This window comes from Chroicocephalus ridibundus, chromosome 7 (genome assembly GCF_963924245.1).
Source record: "Chroicocephalus ridibundus chromosome 7, bChrRid1.1, whole genome shotgun sequence".
NCBI lineage: Eukaryota > Metazoa > Chordata > Aves > Charadriiformes > Laridae > Chroicocephalus > Chroicocephalus ridibundus.
In genome coordinates this window covers 41,892,201-41,912,365 of record NC_086290.1, presented here as the reverse complement: position 1 = coordinate 41,912,365, position 20,165 = coordinate 41,892,201, and the positions used below count along the sequence as shown (strand labels likewise).

General features: G+C 42.5%; 1 protein-coding gene across 1 annotated transcript in view; it reads left to right on the top strand.

The window, feature by feature from the left end:
• Positions 1-20,165, top strand: part of ABCA12 (ATP binding cassette subfamily A member 12) — a 65,941-nt gene that overhangs the window by 13,636 nt on the left and 32,140 nt on the right. The window contains exons 9-26 of the mRNA XM_063341130.1: positions 310-425; positions 1,122-1,228; positions 2,764-3,017; positions 3,126-3,238; positions 3,687-3,811; positions 4,638-4,811; positions 5,734-5,898; positions 6,890-7,091; positions 7,674-7,813; positions 8,397-8,516; positions 9,689-9,779; positions 11,108-11,287; positions 12,778-13,093; positions 15,707-15,821; positions 17,158-17,487; positions 18,387-18,456; positions 18,554-18,688; positions 19,363-19,518. Coding sequence (XP_063197200.1) covers positions 310-425; positions 1,122-1,228; positions 2,764-3,017; positions 3,126-3,238; positions 3,687-3,811; positions 4,638-4,811; positions 5,734-5,898; positions 6,890-7,091; positions 7,674-7,813; positions 8,397-8,516; positions 9,689-9,779; positions 11,108-11,287; positions 12,778-13,093; positions 15,707-15,821; positions 17,158-17,487; positions 18,387-18,456; positions 18,554-18,688; positions 19,363-19,518 — 2,909 coding nt within the window. The remainder of the gene's footprint in view (positions 1-309; positions 426-1,121; positions 1,229-2,763; positions 3,018-3,125; positions 3,239-3,686; positions 3,812-4,637; positions 4,812-5,733; positions 5,899-6,889; positions 7,092-7,673; positions 7,814-8,396; positions 8,517-9,688; positions 9,780-11,107; positions 11,288-12,777; positions 13,094-15,706; positions 15,822-17,157; positions 17,488-18,386; positions 18,457-18,553; positions 18,689-19,362; positions 19,519-20,165) is intronic.

The following is a 20,165-nucleotide window of genomic DNA, read 5'->3' as shown; positions in this document are numbered from 1 at the left end:
TGATTCTCAGTCTCCTCTAGGTTGTGCCTTTCCATCTATATCTTGCATCCACAGCGAACCTTTCAAGTGTGTTTTCTTATACATATGTTTTGAGAGTGAATGACAGCTTTGGGAGGTAACAGCAAAAAGAATTGATAAAATAAAATTGGGAGGGTACCCATTTAGGAGATGTCACGGGAGACAAATGACTTCATCTGGAATTCTTATTTATGCTGCCAAGGAACAGCATCTACACAGCTGAGAGGTTGCTCGCTAATATACCTTGTCTCTGAAAAAGAAGCTGATTTAAAATCCTATCTTATTTTTCAGATTTCTGTTTTTAGAATTTGAAAACACCATCCTACAGGTGACAGTGAATAGCAGCTATAACCCTTACCTGATGTGTTTAATAAATGCCACTGAAGTTGAAGACAGCAAATTGACAGGTAATCATGATTTCGTTAATGTTGTGGGACCTCAGCTGGAATATGTTGTGCCTGTCTTTTCGAAGTGTTTTCTCTAATGGTGGGAAGGAATGATGCTACATGTTTTCATCCGTTGGCAATTAACTGGAGCTGTGAGACCTTGGGAAGCCAGAGTGCTTTTTGTTTGAGTTATGTCAGATTGCGGATATAAGTTTTCCATCCAACTCTATCCAAAATGCACGTCTACACTTTGCTATGCGATGACAGGCTGCTGACACTTAGATAAAGAAATCTTACAAATAGAAACCTATATTCCCTTCACAGCTTTGTGTACCTGTAAGATGACAGCAGTTATTTTGGAGAGTTAACATGGTATTTCACATTCATAGTATGAGCCTCCTGTAAAACCCAAGGGGTTTATCTGTTCACAGAATAGAGATATTGTGAGTGCTCTGAAGGGCACTGTCAGAAGTCCTGTTACCAGAGTGGGGTGAATTTCTTTAGGACCAGTGCGCCTACTTGGACTGGATCTATTATAATCCAAATTACAACCTAGGTCTTTGTCTGTGATTTCAGAAGTCCTGAGCCATGTGAATTTGGTGGAAAATAGTAATGCTCAGGAGGCCTCAGAATAGAAGTGCCGATATTCCCATCTGTGAACTTCCTGTAAGTCTGGCGTTTTTGTCCTGAGTAACTTTTGTTTTCTTCCTTGCACAGAAAACATCACGCTGCTTTTGAAGCAAGCTCATCTGAAAAAGAACCCTCTTATGCAAAATGATACCTCTGAGAAACATTCATCCATACCAGAGCTCCTGAAGCTAAAAGTGAGTCTGCTTAAAATGCTGACTTGAAGGACATCCTGCGGTGATACATGAATGTGCAATAGAGGTTTTGAAAAACAGCGTATGGGGGGAAAAAAAAAGAGTTCTGAAAAGAACAGCTGATTAAATACTAGGACTGAAACTCTGTTCTGTGCCTGCTGCCTGCATTTAAAAGTTGTCACTAAACTGAGCTGAGGAACTTGTTCATGTAAGAGTCTCTACCCAGTGTACACCCATTTTTCTGAGAAGGCGGAGGTGTTCCTGTCCTCCCAGTCTGTTGGATAGAATCCCCTGTGTTTTCCACCAGCCATCCCAAAAGGATGGGGAATGCATAAGTCGGCAGTGGCAGCATATTCCTCATAAATCAGTGCACCAGTAGTTTTAAAGTTCAGTACATTGAGACTTAGCAAAGCACCTTGCAGAGCTGAGATCGTTCTGGGATGCCTCAGCTTCACTTGAGAAGTTTGTAGGGAGGAGTTTTCGAAGGCACAAATAGCAGATAGGTACCTGTGCCCTGCTGAAAATCAGGGGAATTGTGCATACCCAATTGGCAGTTACAAGAACAACTAACTTAGCTACCACTGTGCCTAAGGCGCTATACCGACACCAGTGTGGCTGGAGTCCAAGTTCCCGCATGCTCCCTTAGCCCTAAGTGTCTCACAACACCATAATGGTTTCTGAGATTAAGCACCTAAGCAATATTAAGTCATGGATTTCCCTCCACAGCTTTGGATTTGGCGGTGCCTCATTTGGATAAAATGCTTCTTACACCATGCATACCTGATTGCACTAAGAGCATGTGTGCACTTTATTCTATTTCTCTGTATGAGAAATAGAATTAAAAAGTCTTTTTAAAAAAAGGTAACAGTATGCAATGCTGTTTCTGCTTACTCTATCTGTAACAATAATATGATGAGCCTTAGTGTGACAGGTGTACTTGTAGGCACAAAACAGAAAACAGTTTTTGCCGTAAGAGACTGATAATGTGAATAGTGATGTCAGACAAGAAGGAAGCCCATAATAGCAGAGCAGGCACAGGACTATAATTTTACACTGGTTGGCAGATGCGCAACTCCTGGTTTCGAGCCAACTCCATTTCACATGCTGTAGTAGAGATGACCAGGTGGTGTCTGAAAGGCTAAACCTGTTGAACAAGGTAGATTTATTTGGTGTCTGCGAAGATGAATTGGTCAACAGGTAAGTCCAAGTGGAGTATCGCTGTGTGTGCGTGTTGGGCAGGGGAAATGATAGGTTAAGGTTTGCAAGATTTATTAGATCCTCTGCAATGTTGTGTAGCCAGGTCTGCTACAAACTCAGGTAGGAATGATTGTTATGAACTGTTCTATTGGAGATCTTTTGAATGAAGTAGAAGTATATATTAAAATCTTAATCCTAAAGAAAAACAGAAGGGGACTCTTTAAAACTTGCCTTTTATAATTTTGTCATCTAACTGTGTTTGTGCATTTGTCTTCCTTATATAATTCTGTTATCTAACTGTGTTTGTGCATTTATCTTCCTTTTCAAAATTTCCTTTGAAGATATCTCACCTCCGGCATCTGACAACACTTCTTTGTGACTACGAGAGCTTTCAGTCAATACAGCAGATTTGCCATCTCCCTAATGTTAGCTTTGGAGAACTGTGTGAACAAAGTCAGTCTCATGAGCAGCTCCTCCGCGCCATTGAACTGAGCAATCAAGTAGTGACCAATGTACTGAATCACAGAAGAATCTCCCAAGAGCTTCAAAATCTACTGATTGGGGATATCACAAACTTCCAGACACAAATGAAGTGGTGAGGCTCTCCCTCCACTTTAGTATTCTACTTACGAAACGATGAAATGGCTTCTTGCCTTCTTTTCATATTCCCAATTCTGTTGGTTGTTTTCTTTTTCCAATTTAGGTTTCACGAAAATGTACCAGAAATTGCTTTCTTTCAAGAGATTCCTCAGTATATGACTGCTTTGAATTCCATGTTGAACATCACGGAGAATTTAACAGATTCTAGCAAGCAAGGTAGTTTTCTGTTGGTAAACATCATCACTGGTAGTGTGCTTTCTGCTGGAAATCCCAAGAGGTGCTTAGCTGCCAGATGTGATATTAATGAAATAACCATACACCATGTCCCATGTCCTTGGGATCCTTAGTCTAGGGTAACTCTAGAGGCTGTTCTAGATGACGCTCAGTTTTCTGTACAGCCCAAATAGCCCTATGTGCTGAAAGTCCCACGTCTTTGTAGTTGAGCAACTTTTGCTATCGTTAGACCTGTCAACTTCCACCCACAAATCGGACTGTAAAACCTGGGAAATACGACTGTATTTTGCAAGGGTTGGGTGGTTTTTTTTCAATCAGCAGTGATGTACCTTGCTTCCATACTTTACCTAAAGTCCTCTCTGTGAGCTTGAAATTGCTGTATGTCTGGAGAAAGCTGTTACATCAATTGTTCTTTGATTGTTCTTTACAGAAAAATTAAGAGATGTGTTTAAAAATGTTGACCAGCTCAAAGAGGATCTCAAAAACACAACGGGAATGTCCACAGCCAGTATTGATGCTCTTCTGGAAGCACCTCTCCCAGAAAACAGCAGTCAGGTAAGTTTGCTGTCATCCTGGTGGGAGATCTTGTCGCTTCCTTCCTCTCAGACCATTTAAACCAGAATATGTTAATGAATGCAGCTAAGCAGGTCACACTGCATGCATGAGAGCGCACAGAGAGATAGGTGATTCCACAGGGATAGTGAGCATAGATGACATAGATGAAAATAGCCATGAGAAATGCAGTAAGAGCAGTCACTGACATCAGTTCAGCCATTAGAGACCAAGAGCCATATGGTCTCCTTGGCTGTCACCAGTAGCTGGTGAGCAGCCACACACTGCCTGGTGAGTGATTGCTCTGATCCGTAGCAAGGGCACAGTTTGCTGTGACAGACTAATGAGGACTGAGTGGGGTCCTCGCTAGGGTCCTCAGTGCTGAGGAGTTGCTGCAGTCCAGATGGAAAAGCATGCTTCTAGCCACAACGCGTGAGAGCACTCAGGGTCCAAAAATAGCCTCCCATAATGAGAGATGAGCTTGCTTTCCTCAGCCTCCTGCGCGAGCAGAGCTCCAGATGCTTTTCTGCTTCCAAACCATCTTGTCTGGACTGAGCCCCAAAGAGCACGCCCTTTTCCAAACTTCACATGCATCAGTCAATGGGAAACTGAAGCCACAAAAGCTTTTACTACTGTGCAAGCTGGGCAGTAAAATACAATCTGTAGGATTTGTCCCTTGGAGCAGGAGTAACGGGTAGGCATTTTCTGGTTCTCAGGGTTGAAATATGACAGTGTGGAAAGAACAACAGCAAGGCAAGATTAATCCGTGCATACTGGAGCGAGCAGTCTCACCCCCTAACAAATCTTTTTTTCCTTTGTGCAAACGCAGCTCATTTCTCAGATCCTCCAGCTGGAGTCCTGTAGTGTCCGTCCTGCTGACCCACAGCTGCAAACAGTAGCGGAGGAGTTCTGCAATCTCTCTCTTCCAGAGAGGACTCGCGAGACGTACATCCTGGGGGTCACCCTGTTACGACACTTAGACATTTACAATTTCTTATACAAGGTTAGTGCTGGATTTGTAGAGTGCTAGTCTTTGCTGCATGTAGTGGCTGAAAAGTCATAAAATATCGTTGCAGTGGCCAGAAGCTAGGCCGATTTACACAAGCCAAAGATCAGGCTTTGCTCATGCAGTAATTTTTATTGCATATCCATGCTGTGACAGCGCGGATATAAATGAGGATCCCAGCTGGCGTAAACCAGCAAACCACATTTAAAGGCACTGGACCTACTCGAAATGCCTCCCTATCTGCTAGTATTGTTTATATGCTGTCACAACCTCTTGAACATTCCCAGCTGAGTTCAGGATTCCCAAAAATAAAGCACTGGGCGGCTATTTTTTTTTTTTATTCCTTGAAAAGGGAAGCCCTGGAAAAGGTCCTGTAAAATATATTTTCCCAGTCTAGTTGGCATTGCCAAGTTATTAAATGATTCAAATATCCCACACACGTGACAATATAAACAGCATGTATAAATACCATTCATGGAAAAGTGTGCATTGAATACATTTTTTTAAGATGCTACAGAAGTAATCCTGGGGGAAAAAAGTTATTAAATGAGAATGCCAATGAATTTGGCTCAGGTCAAAAGTCATAGTGTTTGTGACGTTTTTGTTGTGCGAAATGCTGCCTCTTAGAGATTTGGGTGATATCCCAGCCAATATCTGATGCACATCTCCCAACTGTGGGTGTTGGAAAACGTGCACTGTTCAGAATATGTGATATTCAGGGGAGTGGTTTGCAAACACGCTTGGGGATTTAGGAATACAAATCCCATTCATTTCCCATGGGACGTCCGCTCCATAAACCTCCTAACAGTTTTGAAAATCCCACAATCTTTGTCTTGGAATTAACACACTATGGTCTTGTACATTCATGTGCTCACAGATTCCTGCTAATCATAATTGATTTTCTTCATGTCTCCTGCAGATGTTTTTCCCTAAAGAACTTCAGAAATCCGTGGACGAGATGTTAGACCTTCTGACAAAAATGAAATATTTCAGACACCAGGTTGAGTCTGGTGTTGATCCATTGCTACAAGCAATTCATTCACTGAAAAAGCTCCGGCAGTCTAGAAATGTGCCGCTGACTAAGGTACGTGTAGTCTGCGTGTACTGTGGAAGCAAAACACCCCTGGAACAGTTTCTACAGGAATTTCTTACCGTAGAAGCCAAAGGTGCATTAAATCATAGATTACTGATTCTCTTTTAAAGCAGGAGTGTTCTAAGAAGAATCTCTACCAAACTTATACGTTGCGTTCCTGGGAGAGCTTTGATTTGGAGCAGTGGGACCATCATGGGCCCATGACAGGGAGGACACTAGGAACATGTGCTGTGAGAGGGACAGTAGGAACAAAAATGCAGGGGGTGAACAACTGTTTTGAAGGAGGGTAGACTTCCAGCAAAATACTGGAAGTGGTCAGCTTGTGAAAAGAACTGAAGAACTGCCCAGTAAAGGCTATCCAAAACCGTGTAAGTCAACAGCAAAATTTGCTCTAGCTTTAGTGTGCATTAGATCACACCCACAGCATCAAGACTGCCCAAAGCGTTCAGCACAAACCCAGTCCTGCTCCGACAGCTGCAGTCACTTCGGGTGCCACTAACTTCATCCTCACTGGATCCAATCCCTCTCCGATCCATAGCCAATGACAGTGTAGATCACAGGAAGCATTTCTAGTAAGCACTTTGCCTGCACATTGCAGAAGCACATGTGGCTGTGGACTAGTTGGGGATGCGGCCATGGACTAGATGGGGATGTGCACACCTGGGTGACAAATTCTGGCTTGTAACCCAGGGTGTGTACGTGTCACCAGGCTCATGTTATAGGCAATTCCTGTACACGCATTACAGGCAATTCCCACGCTGGATCACATACCTGGAAATTTGCCACCTGTGTCATAGCAAAGGTTAGCCAAAAAAGCACAATTTCCATGGAAATTCCATTTTCTTTTGTAGGGACAAACTTCTTGGAAGAAAGCAGTGTAAAAATGCTTAATCTTTGCCTTGTAATTCTGTAATCTCTTTTTTCTCTCAGAATGGGATGTTTTTAGGGTTCAGGATTTATTTGCATTTTGTCTTTTCTGCAGGCGTTATTTAAACCAAACAACTTTAAGGTAACACGTGGCACGTTCAAGTCCATGTCAAAAGTTCTCTGCAACCAGGAGATCACACCTCTGTTTTTTGAGTCCTTGCTTCCAGATTTTGGAGACCCTGTAAGCAACAGTTCTTCTGCAGAGGATGTCTATGTCCAAAAGATGATGAAGAAATACGGGATTCCTCATGACTCCAGTAAGTCTAGTTTTTCCTTAAGGCAAAAATGTTTCAGAGCCAAACTCTACTGTTTCCAGAGAGATCCGGTTCTGAGCTTTTCCCCCATATGTCTCTGGAGAGCTGTAAGAGCTCGTGATTTATGCTAGCTGAAGATCTGCACTGCCCTAATTATTGGTGGCTTATTTCCATAAATGTTAAAAGAGCCTATGTAGCACAGCAGTGCTTGACAGTGCGCATTTTCCTGTTTGTCGATGATCTGGTCTTAGGGTTTGACAGGTCACTGCTTTTCCTTGATGCGCGGTTTTTCTGCCTGTACTGACATTATTAGCTCCTCCAAGTTCACGAAAGTCCGTTTAACCTTCAAGCAGAGAATCTTGGCTCGAACACTGAGGCTCTTGTTGCCTTGAGTTCAGCAACAGGAGATCTTGAGGGTAGATTGCTTTTGTCGAGACACATTATATCAGTCAGTGAAGAGGCCCCTGAAGTCATTCACCGGACACAGCAACAAACTGGGCAGATGGGAAAAAAATACACTGGTAGCTTTCTTGTATCTCATCTATTTGTGCTCTCTGCAATTTGTTTGCTTTTCTCCCCTTGCAGCACCGTTTTGCTTATCCTTTTACCTGGACCTGGTCAAGACCCCAACTGGAGCTTTAATTTGGTCTTTTTTAAAACCAATGGTGCTTGGGAAGATCCTTTATACACCAGATACCGTAGGAACTCGAGCAATCATGGAAAGGGTATGGCTCTGTTTACAGTACATCAGAATATACCCGCTCAGAAGCATTTTAATTTATCTAGCACAGGCTCCTTTCTTTGAGAAGCAGAAGTCTATTTTCTGACTGGTTAGAGTATTAGTCAAAGTAGTCAAATCTTTTCCTAGTTGCGTTGCTGATCATATGAGTCATCTTTTGTCTCTGAATGAGTCTTACCTCCAAAAAATTGCTGTTGGTCGCATATTTATAATACACTTTTTTAAGGCCTTCACTTTATGAAGTTTCACCCCCATATTTTCAGCCAGTAATAGAGATGTTTCCCAGGACTAATGCTATAACCAGTACTTGTTCGCAAGCAGACCAGTGGTAGAAGGAAAACTGATATCCAAGGCATGCTCCTAATGTCACATATGAGGGGCCACGTTTTTAAGTACTCGCATCCAAATTCAGCGTTTGAAGGGATATCTTGCCAAACAGTGATAGGCTGCTAAGAAAAATCCGAAGGAACCCAAATTTGGTCTCAGCTGTTTTATTGATTTATTTCTTTTAAAAGAAGCTTTAAGGTAATGAATAAATGGATCCTTACATGTTGTGGGCTTTTTTGTAGTCTAATGCAACCCTGAAGCAGATGGCTGATCTAGCCCTGAAGTCCCAGGAGTGGTTGGACAAGTCTCCTGTCATCATGAATTCACTGACTAAGTTAAACCAGACAGTTCCAATGATTAAGGTATGGGATCTTACCTCCCCTGTGTCTCTCGCGAGAGGGGATTGGGAGAGTGGATTTCTTCACTGAAATAAACTGGGGTTCCAGGGACCTCAGGGACATCTTAAGTCAGCTGGGAAAACAAGCTTCTCAGGCTTTTGTCCTGGGCTTCACAGTTTCTGTGCCTGCCTGTTCCTGTAACTCCTGACACACCTTTCCATGCAAATCCTCTCTTGGAAATGATTTCTTTGTAATATGCTCCCTGACACTGGTCATACTGAGGCCTGCTGGAGGCCTAAGATGAGCAGGGAATGCTCTTCGGTTTGTAAATTAACTTTCTGCTTGATGGAGTGATCCAGCCAGCCAAGACCAGGCAAGAAATGACTTTTTCAGAAAATGAAACAGTATCTATAATAAGCATGTAGCTCTGGGTACACCCGTAAAAACTAGAAGATGTCTTTGTACCTCAGTGACTGTAAATAAAATTCCTTTTTCCCCTCCTAAGGAGCCTAGCCTTGCTTGGATACAGAAAGCAGTAGGCTGTAACGTTTCCTATATTTGCTTGCTGTTCTCCGCGGTAAAAACTGTGTCCTTTTCTTACAAGACTATGAAAATGAGATCTCTGGAACCCTAAAGCATTAGAAGTTAATTTCAGTGGCTGGAATTCATTGTCATTTCCATGGCACTGAGAGAAAATCTGGAGTGGAATACACAAAAGTGAAAGGGAATATTCTCTGCTGACTGCACTCATTAGTGGAATAATGAACTATTCAGCCAAACCAAATCTGTCTGCTGGTTTCCAAGCTGAATTTTGGTCACCTACCCATTTTGCTCTGGCTGTGTTCACAGGACTTAGACACAAATGAAATTTACTGCGCTTTTAGAATAACAAAGATTGTCCGTGATTTTTCCGTGGGACTCTAGTGCCTGGTGGAGACTCTACTGAGTCTCAATAGACATCTTATTGACTTGAAGAAACACTGTCTTGGACTCACAGGGCTCCATGTGAAGTTTTCATTGCTAACGTTTCCCCATCCTGGTACACAGAGTGAAATATGGAAGGTCAGGAAAGGATTAGGAGGGGGTTGCACAAATGCTGAGTGAAGGCAGCTGGTCCGTTGTATTTTAGAAATACACTGAGCAAGCTCAAGGGACTTCTGGTCAAACTGATGCTTTTTCTTTTTGCTTGTTGATAGAACACGCTGCAGAATCCCTTTGTGCAGGTTTTTATCAAGCTGATGGTGGATTTGGATGCAGCCGAACTGCTGAGTCAAATAAGCGAACTGGGTAAGTTGGTCTATATGTGATGTACTTCAGGTCTGGGAGCTCCAGAGTCACCAAACTGTAGCCGTCCTCTGGTACTGCTCTTCTCTGGCCAGAATTGGATGCTTTAGTGCAAGGCAATCTCAGCTGTGATTCAAAAACCTTGTGGCCTGTGGGTAAAGACTCTTAGAAAGCAAAGGGCTTCTATGAAAAGACACTTCTTTTGAGTGTTGAAGGGATAGTAGGATGCGAATCTCTGCAGCTGAGTGTGGCCACTGGAGGACACTGTTTAGCCATAATTATCACTTCAAATGAGCTACCTGGGACTCTGCTGGGAAGCATTGTGGAGAGCACACTTGCATCAGGGTTCAACTTAAAAGTTTTCCAGAGCAGAAAAACAAGGGATCAGATAAAGGTAGTCAGGCTGATGAAGCCAGAGGCATCGTTACAGGAGATGCCATGCTGGAGTTTGCTGTTCTCTGGTGGTCTTGTATGGCTCTTCAGGATGAGAGCTGCTGATCTGCACTGGGGGAATCATCAGCTAACAGCTGTGGTGGATACATCCCCTGTTAGTGCAGAGCACGGTGTCACGGTCCCTTCCTAGCTGGTCTTATTGTCCCTACCCACTTTTTCAATCAGTGGCCATACATGTCAACATAAATCTGGGTTATGCCAGCAAAACCCAGCATAAAACAAGAGTGCTTGAGTCTGTTGCAGCCAGGATATTTACATACTGTTCGTGATGACCCCTGAGTTATTTCATGAGTAGCATCTCCTGTCTTAACTCCCCATAAAATCATCGTGCCTGCAGCAGCTGTTCCATATTAGTTACACTACATTATGCAGTTACCCTTTGAAACAGCCAGGAAACAGCAGTGTCTTTATTAAACTGCATTATCAGGTTTAGTACACACATCAGCACAACAGACATAACTTTTCCTTGATGCTGTTGGATAAAGCACATTCTCCCCTGAGACAGAGCAGCTCAACAGACAAGTTGATTCCATCAAAACCTGTAAGATGGGGAATGAACAGCAAGCATCATGTGCGAGTCTAAAACCTCAGCAGGTTGGTAGCAACTTCTGATTTGGGATGGCTGTCACATCCCACTGCTGGCATCCTCCCAAAGGCAAACTCATGAGCGGATTACAAATGATTAACATAAAAATTGGGTCAACAACATGCCTTCATTGCACTGCTACGTGCAGAAATGTATCTTACACTTAATGTTTAGTATGATGGGTTTTTTTCTTCCTTTCTGGTGTCATTGTTGGTGTAAAGCACAGGATGATGTGAAAGATTTTTGTGCTACATGTAGTGATGTTACTGGGTTTGTGTTTGGTTTTTTTCAGACGATATTCGGCTGGAATTGCAGAACAACGCTGACATTGTCGATCAGCTGAATACATTAGCTACCCTTGCTGTAAATGTGTCCTCCTGTGTCTCATTTAATCGCGTTCAGGCAGTCAGAAACTTAGAGGAAATGGAAATGGTGGCTAAAGAGCTCTTTCTGAAGAACGAGCTTTTTGCAAGTATGTGACAATCTCGAGTCTCCCTGTAAATTAAATTTAGCCTGGTAGAGGGTGGGAGTCCTGCATAAGAAGTTTGGCTTTCCACCAGCAACTGTTGTGGTCACAGCCCCCACCACACAGCAATCGATTTTCACCTGGTGTGGGTGGGACCTGCACACTCAGACCTCCTTATGGCAGTGTTTTACACTCTCCTTTTTATTCCTCCTTTTCTCTTACACCTTCGCTGTCTGTATAGAAAGCCTTTGGTCAACTACTGTTTTCTCTCAATTCTTTGTTTGAGCAAAATTTCACTGCTCTTAGATCTTCATGACAGCTGCCTTCTTTCAGGCTCCCCTGGGAAAAGACGCTTTAATCGAGAAAGATACCACCGAATCACTGAGGTTGGAAAAGACCTTTAAGATCATTGAGTCCAAATATGAGACAGTTCAATTTATTAAAAGGTCATAAAGCTCTTGAGGTGTTCCAGCCAAACACTGCAATATTATATTGGGTCTTCTTGGCCACACTTCTCACGTTTGTGGGATCGGAATTCAGCTTCGGATCAGACTGCAGAGACGGGCAGGGGGGAGTAGAGAATAGGAAGCTTACGTTAATTGGAATGATACAAATGTGTCTTAATTTTTAAAGAATGACCAATATCTCCTCAATTAGGATTTACTTAAGTCCTGTGACCTGTTTGATTTCATATCTCATGATTGAGGGGTAGATGATAGAAACTTTTTCTTTTCTTGGAACTTCAGTCCCTGATAATATTTGTCTATTCCCCTAAAAGCAGTTTTCTTCTATGTTTGCCCTCCATTCAGTCATATGCTTTATATATGGAATAATCAGGAAAAATATTCTGGAGAGAAAAACTTTTGTGCTATTTCCTCTACTCAAACAGACATTTTAAATCAAACTGTATCTACAGCGTGCCATTTCCTAACAGGAACTTGCAAAGCTTTTGTATTCTTAGCAGTCACAGCTTTGCAGGAATTTGCGTGGGCACAAAAATACATGTGTAGGTCATGAAGAATTTTGAACACTGTGTGGCTGAGGTTTTTATGTTACAGCATTACTAGGTGAGCTCTACTGAGAGAGTACCTGTGGGCACGTTCAAGAGAGGGGTGTGTGCTGAGTGACGTACCCAACAGCTACGTGACGGTCCTTGTTCAAAGCAGAGATTTTTTCCAAATACAGCTGGTTATTTTGAGAGCCTTTGGTTTTTGAACGCTCAGTGGGAAAAGGTTTAAAGGGTCTGGGGGTGTATTTCACCACCAGAATCATTGGTCACATTGGAAATTACGGGTAGCTGCAGTGACATATAGTTTCCACTTTCAGACCCTCGATAAGCAGCCTACCCATCTGAGCATTATTTGTGCAGCAAAGAAATGAAATGATGGATTGTAATGTAGAAAAGGCTTATAAAAATGAGAGGTTCCTACATATCTGTGTGTACTGCTCCCGTGCTACTGACTCTGAAGGAAAGCTTTTTCTCTTTCTTTTCCAAGGTATCATTTTCAAGCTGCCTTCAAGCCACAGCAGCCCTGGACGCTCAGTCCCCGGGGACTCGCCCCTCCCTCCTGTGCTCAACTACACCATCCGGATGAGCAGCAGGATCACGCAAACCACCAACAGAATAAGGGAGCGCATCTGGACGGTGGGGCCACACAACTCCACCTCCCAGAGCCAGATTTACAGCCGGGCGTTTATTTATATCCAGGACAGCATTGAAAGAGCCATTATTGAGTTGCAGACTGGCAAGAAGCCAGAGGAAATAGCTGTTCAAGTCCAGGCCATGCCTTACCCCTGCTACAATAAGGATATGTAAGTTTGTGTAGCTTTTGTCTTCATGCTTTGTGTAAGCTTGTCGTGTCTGACTGGTGGAGTTTGCCAGCTGCCCTGGTCTCCTTAATACCATGTTCACACGGCATAGAAATCTTTTCATTTTGTGGTTGTGGTTTGTTTTTTTTTTTCCCTCCAAGGGTCTGAACAAAAAAGAGCATTTTGGACTCTGGTATAAATGGTCTCTGTTTAGTTTGCCTAATCTTTTGTTTTCTGTGCTCTGTATGTACCTGAATTGTCATGGTAACGATAGGTTTTACAGCAGGTAAAATACTCTGTCCCTGTTTTACTACACATGGCGGAGCTGAGACTGGGGTTGGCAGGACTTGGGTTAAATATGATTGTTGGCTTGTTCTGCAGGTGTTTACATGCAGACAATGCAGCAGAACTTAGAAAATTTATTTATTGGGGGGAAAAAAAGAGTCCCTAGGTTTATGAGCTTTGTTCCTAGAGACTGCTATCCAGCTGTGGTATTTGCTGTTCATTCCAGGGATTCTAGCTAATGTTCAGTGTATAGTGAATAGTTCCCAATACAGGTGCCTCCCAGATGCTTTCAGAAGGATAAGAGGGAAGACGAAATTGTACCACTCATCTCTGCAATAACGATGGAGGACAGAGAAGCTTTTCATGCACTGAGTTGCCAGGGTTAACAGCCCTGTTATACAGAGTAGTGCAGCATGAACTGTGTGTGGACCAGAATAAGTTTTGAATGGTGAAGCAGATCAAAAAGGTTTGGATCATCTTCCTCTCCGCTCATCTTGAGCCAGATCTGCAGCTAGTATAAACCACATCTCTGCCAAATGCAATAGAGAGAAGCAAATCTTGCACAGCTGAGGACCTGCCACCCTGGCAAGGCAATTTTGGTCTGCATTGGAAAGCTGGCAACGTGGTACTTCCACAGAGTTATTACCCTGACCACAGCTGGTGGCCAAACTGAGTGGAAAACACAGGGAAGGGATTTCAACGTCCATCCGAAAGTGCTGAAGGATGTTCAGCAAATAGTATTGGTAGGTTGGATGGTCGCTCCGCCCTGACGTGAGGGTCTCCCTTGGACCAAAAGGACAGACTAGATGTGGGAGCTCTTTCTATTGAAAAGCCTGCGCGTCTACCGTGTGAGCTAAAAGAGTATCTGGGAGTTACAGCTATAGGAGCTACAGCAGACCCATTAATCTCCTGTGCCGGCCTGTCACTTAAGAGAGCTGGGGACCCATAATCTCTTCTCAAGGTAACAGCATGCAAAGTGCCGCAAGTACTCAGGCAGTAGGCATTCAAACCAAGTGTCAACTTCTTGCAGCAAATACATGGATTATTGCTGTGAGATGGTTTTGTACAATGATTAACTGGCTGCTGGAGGCGTTTACTACAGTCTTATCTGCTTTTCTTGTTCTTGGGCTGCTGAGAAAACTGCTGGCCTTCAGGTTTCCCTCCACACCCTGGGTTCAGAGGGACATGATTTTGCTCAATTATTAGAATACCTGAAGGCTTTGGATTTGGATGCAGTAGAAGTCATCGTAAAATGGCTGTTTGTTGATTGTTAGTGCATAGTTACCATCCTGTAGGGAAATGGAGGGAATATATGTACCGGTACACAGAAGGTATAAGGAAATGCTGCACTTCTAATAGCCTAGAGAGCACGCACAAAGTGGTAGCCAAAAAAACCCCAAGCCACAAAGAGCTACTAGAGCTACTGAAATGCCTTTTCATTGTTCTTTATAAATATGGCTTCATGTGCATGGAAGCATTTCCTGAAAGCACTGGTGTATGGGAAATTTTCAGCTTTACAGGTTAAAAAAAAAATTAAAAACAAATGTAATCATACTAATTCCTTACTGTTATAGTACGGTAAACTTTTCCCAGGAATAACACTGATTATTGTTTTTTTAAGCCAGGTCTAGAAATGAGGGAGGAAAGCACAAGCCCCATAGATACAATGAAGTCAATCTCCTGCTATAAAATCTTGCTTTCCATCATAAAAGGAGAAATTTACGGTTGGCCGTTGTTGTCTTTTCTCTGCGTGCATTTGGCCCAGGAAGAAGGTTTTAACTAAAGTGGGGAGCCAAGAATTGTGAAGCCCACGTTGTAGACCTGGATCTGCAATACCTGTCCCGGGGTTGGTAGGCCAGACACTCTGAGGGGAAGCACCTATATTCAGATTCTGGCACCAGGAAATATTACCTGGCTACGAAATTTGGCCATTATATCTATTAACAGAAATGGGACTTACGGCTGGCTGCTGTGATGTTTCAAAATGGGATGGAAACCCATCAGAGAGCCAGGAGATGGCAGTGCCCATGGTGGTTCCTGCTCCTGCCAGTGGTGTTGCTGAGCAAAACTTCCAGAATGCATCTGGAAATTTCTCTGTGATTTAAAAAAAGAAAAAAGATTTTGAACAGTCATGAGTTCCATGAATAGAAAATCCAATGCAATGGCAAAATAAGCTTTTTTTTTTTGTAATTATTAATTATACTCCACGTTTTGAAATATAAGCATGTCTTCTCCTGTGCCAAAGTATTATTCTGAAAAATATATTCTCTATAAAGCCTTAATCCGCAGAACATTTCATATTCAGCTAAAGCCTGCATTTGCCTTTTACAGGTTCTTAACCAGCGTGACCTACTCTCTTCCATTTGCTCTGATGGCCGCCTGGGTGCTGTTTATAGCTGATTTTGTTAAAACACTTGTTCAAGAGAAAGATCTGAGGCTTTACGAGGTACGGTGAAACTTTCTGGGGCGTGCAAAATTATAAACAGATTTTCCTTATTAGTGGGTGGTATGTCTCATGTGCAATATTAAATGGTGCCAAACAAGCATTTAGGAAAATAATATTCCAAACACCTATGCTTTGACCTGCAGTGTTTGAATTCTGACATTGTAACCAAGCTCAAAACCATGGAAATGCAGGGCATTTGCCCTTCAAGTGGTGAGAATATTGCTTTGAAGTTCCGAACACTGGAAACATGGGGACCTCACAAAATTACAAGTTTTGTGAAGATTTAAAGCTCTCTTAAAATTGACTTTGTGTCATACCTGTTGGGGACAAAGGCATGAAAAGTGACTTATTTCCTATCCTTTAAGTTATTATACTTAATATTTCAGAAGGTGCTACATATTACATCAGCTCCTCTGAAATGAAGGCAACCTTCTTCATTCGGGTTGCCTATTGGAAAAGAAATGACATTGAGACATAGGGAATTTATTAAATTAACTCAGATTTTCAGTGTGAACAGAGTCAACAGAGACAAGCAGCGCAGAACTTTTGTAAAACTAAGCTTTAGTAAGCAACAGGAGCTCAAGCAGATTTGTTTTTATCCAGTACCATGGAAACAAATACCGATTCATCAAAAACATTTCCAAGAAAGGGCGCACTCTGAACTGTGATGAGACCGAAAATGAGTGAACCCCAGTGACTAGCTGGCAGCTCCTTGCTCTAGTTTAGGAAACCAAGTTTCTGCTCCTAAGAACAGGGTGTCGGTAATTTTTTTAGGCATATAATAATCTGCAACAAGACGCTAGTACCTATAGTTTCTTTTGGATTTATCAGTACAAACTTACAGTTTTATACAAGTCTTGTGGACTTGATCATAGGCTAATATGAATTAATATTGCTTCCTTATAACTATGGTAATTTATCTATTATTGGGGATAGATGAGAAAGAATTTGGTTTCAAAGATATTTAAGAGTTTTTACACTCAGACCACTAGGCAATTAGCATTATTTTAAAAAACAACCACAATGCTTTAGAAAAGTTACAAATCTAAGGCCAGAAGTTGCTTTAGAGCTTGTGGGCTGTGATGCTTCATGCTTGCAGATGCTGTCTGTGCTGTTCTTTTGCAACAGACTGCTTGCAAACCTAGGGCATTCCAGAAATGTGAGTGCCTGGTTTCTCCCTGGTTACCAACATGCAATACGCCAAAGTCTGAAAGAACATGTTTTAGTTGTACGCCCTGTCGAGAAACTGAAAAAAGAAACAGTTCAATATCAGCAGAAAGATCTCATAATAAACAGTTGTCATCTGTGATTCTCTTTTTCACCTTTCCCCCTCTAGTACATGAAAATGATGGGTGTTAATGCCAGCAGCCATTTCATCGCCTGGTTCATAGAGTGTGCCGTCTTCCTTCTAATCACTGTCACCTTCCTCATCATTGTTCTAAAATTGGGTGACATCCTTCCCAAAACAAACACAGCGCTCCTGTTCCTGTACCTTATGGACTACAGCCTGTCCATTATAGCCATGAGTTACTTCATCAGCGTTTTCTTCAATAACACCAACATAGCAGCCTTGGTGGGCAGCCTCGTGTACATCCTCACCTTCTTCCCCTTCATCGTGCTGCTTGTCATCGAGAATCATTTGAGCTTCTCTGTGAAGAGCCTGCTGGTAAGTTCTGCTTTTCAATAACCAGGACCGTGTGTGTCGGAGCAGTCATTCACCTTCAATAAACTTCAGCTCTTATTGTATCTTGTGTCACAAATATACGTGAGTTGGTTGCCTTTCTAGATTCCATCAGTGGGTGTTGACAGGTGCGAGAGCATAACAGGAGAGTTGGCCATGGCCTGTTCTGGAATTAGGTGAATTCCATGACTGAAAGCAGTATTGTGGAATTTTAGTGAGTGAGTTCCCACCTGCCAGCTGAATCAGAGTAGTTTGAGCTACATACTTTGCCCTTTATAATTGCAAAGAAAAATGGGTTACGTTCAACCACCACAAAAAACCAGGCTGTCTCAGTGAGGAGTTTAGGTAGTGGGGCTGTGAAGGAGGGCTGGCTCTGCTTATTGCTGGCTCTGCTCATCCTTTAGTTTCCTGTATCTCAAATTCCTAGCCATGGAAATAGATGTAAAGCCTTGTTTCGTACCAAGGGCAGAAATAGGTAGGTATTAGGTTCCAGAAACCAGGCTTGTTTTCTTTGAGTCACCAAATTCAGGAAGGGACATCTATTAATGCAACTGGTAAAAATATTAACCACCTGGCAGGTAATTCTCAAGCACTGCTGTATTTCAAAAGCCTAAATTAAAGCCCTGTGTGAGGGAGGAAGTTGCGACCTGGGTGTGGAAGCAAAAGGAAGGCAGGCTCTAAGGAGTCAGTACAGCCCGTCATCAGAAGCATCGCCCATCCTAAGCCTGGTCCGGTGCTCTTTGTGACTGTTGGAAAAAAAGACCAAACACTAATTTTCCTGGCTATTGGGCCAAGCCACTGAGGTACCTGATAGGTTGACTGACTTGATTTCTCTTTGAGACTAATTCATAAGTTCTTTGTTTTCAATTTTGTTTATTCCACAGAGCCTGTTGTCTCCAACTGCGTTCAGTTATGCAAGTCAATACATTGCTCGATATGAAGCACAGGGCATAGGTATGTTCATTGTAGACAAAACTAGGCTTTGAGCTCCCGTGATTGTGACATTTCACTAATATGGGTTCTGTTTGTTTTTCGAAATTCCTTTCTGCAGGTCTGCAGTGGGACAACATGTATAAGTCCCCAATGATTGGAGACAACACTTCCTTTGGCTGGATGTGCTGGCTTATTCTGATAGACTCTTTCATTTACTTCATCCTGGGATGGTATATAAGGAACGTTTTCCCAGGTAAGGATACGAAGCATCGAGGCTGGTGCTGTACCATCTCTTTTGGAAAACAACACTGGCTGATTCCATGGTTCAGGCAGTAAGACAGTCTGAGCACACAAGATACCTCTGTTTCTAGATCAAAGGGAGCATGATTTTGTGGTTGTCTGAGAGCAGTATTGAAAGGGAGAATTAAGGTTCCTCTGCTTATCAAATGGGTAGGTGGGTCTCCTGAGGAAGCTGAAGCCAAGGACATGGGAGGATGTGTTTGTGGTCTGGTGGGTGAAAATGAGAACAGAGCATGTTTGCCTGCATTTGTCAGTTGAGTGATTTTGTGTTGTGTTACTTGTATCATTTGATTTCAGAAAGTAATTCCTGCCTTGGGCAAGAGCCAGTACATTTGTCTCTTGCTTTTCTTCCCCACCTAATGAAGCAGTCCACTGGCATACAGAAGTCTACCCAGTGGAAGATGTAAAGTACTCCTGCCCTGCAGCTATGAAGTTACTCAGAATAACAAATTAGTGAATGCTTCCTATTGTGTCAATCGGAAATTCTCTACCAAGTGTCAGTAGTACATGAGCACGTCCAGAGGGGAGAGATTTCTGTGGAGTTTATTTTTGCTATTTTGAGTGCACCCCAGTTGTGATACTTCCTCAGAAACAGATACCTGAACGAGATTCCTCTTCTCCTTGCAGGTAGATACGGCATGGCTGCTCCCTGGTATTTCCCCTTGCTTCCATCTTACTGGGTCGAATACAACAGTTACCTCCCCTTCTGGAATGAGAAACGAAAAGGCCTTCTCTTCACCAAACTGATGTTAAAGAAAGAAGCAACCCTCAGCAATAAGATATGTATGTGAATGCTAGATGGGGTAGTAATACTAACTAAATGAAGCCAAATTGGTAAAGAGGCACCATGCTCAGACAGCACATTTCTCTATTGATCCTTATTTTGTAGCACAGGAAAAATTGGAAGCTGTTGCTTGCATGAATGGAGATTTGGCTTTTAAATTATACTTGTTCTTCCTATTTGGTGTGGTACTGATTTTCACGTGCATGTTTGTCTATGTCGTAGTTGGAGTTGTAGTTACCTTAGATGCATATATGTCAGTCTGCAACGCTCTGTGTAGAAGTACACTTTTGTTTGTGCGAGCAAATACAGATTGCCACTTGGCAAAAGGGATGTGTGCTTCTTTGCTCGTCTCTTTAAATGTTTAGCCTGTAAAATATTGTGAGATCACACATAAAAGCTTGCTGATTCTACCTAACTGAAAATAACTCAGTAGTTTTGCAGTCTGTTCTCTAATTTTCTGTGCTTGCTTAGTATAAATTAAGTGAGGGGCTCTGAAACATCTAAATATGATACCTTTTTCAAAGTGATTAATGCTTATTGTCAGGAGTTATTAGAAGCTGCAGAAGTAAAAAGGAGAAATCCCAGGGAGCTCAAAATGATACAGATCCTGTGAAATGTTCCCTGCGTTCCTAGCTGAAAGGCACCT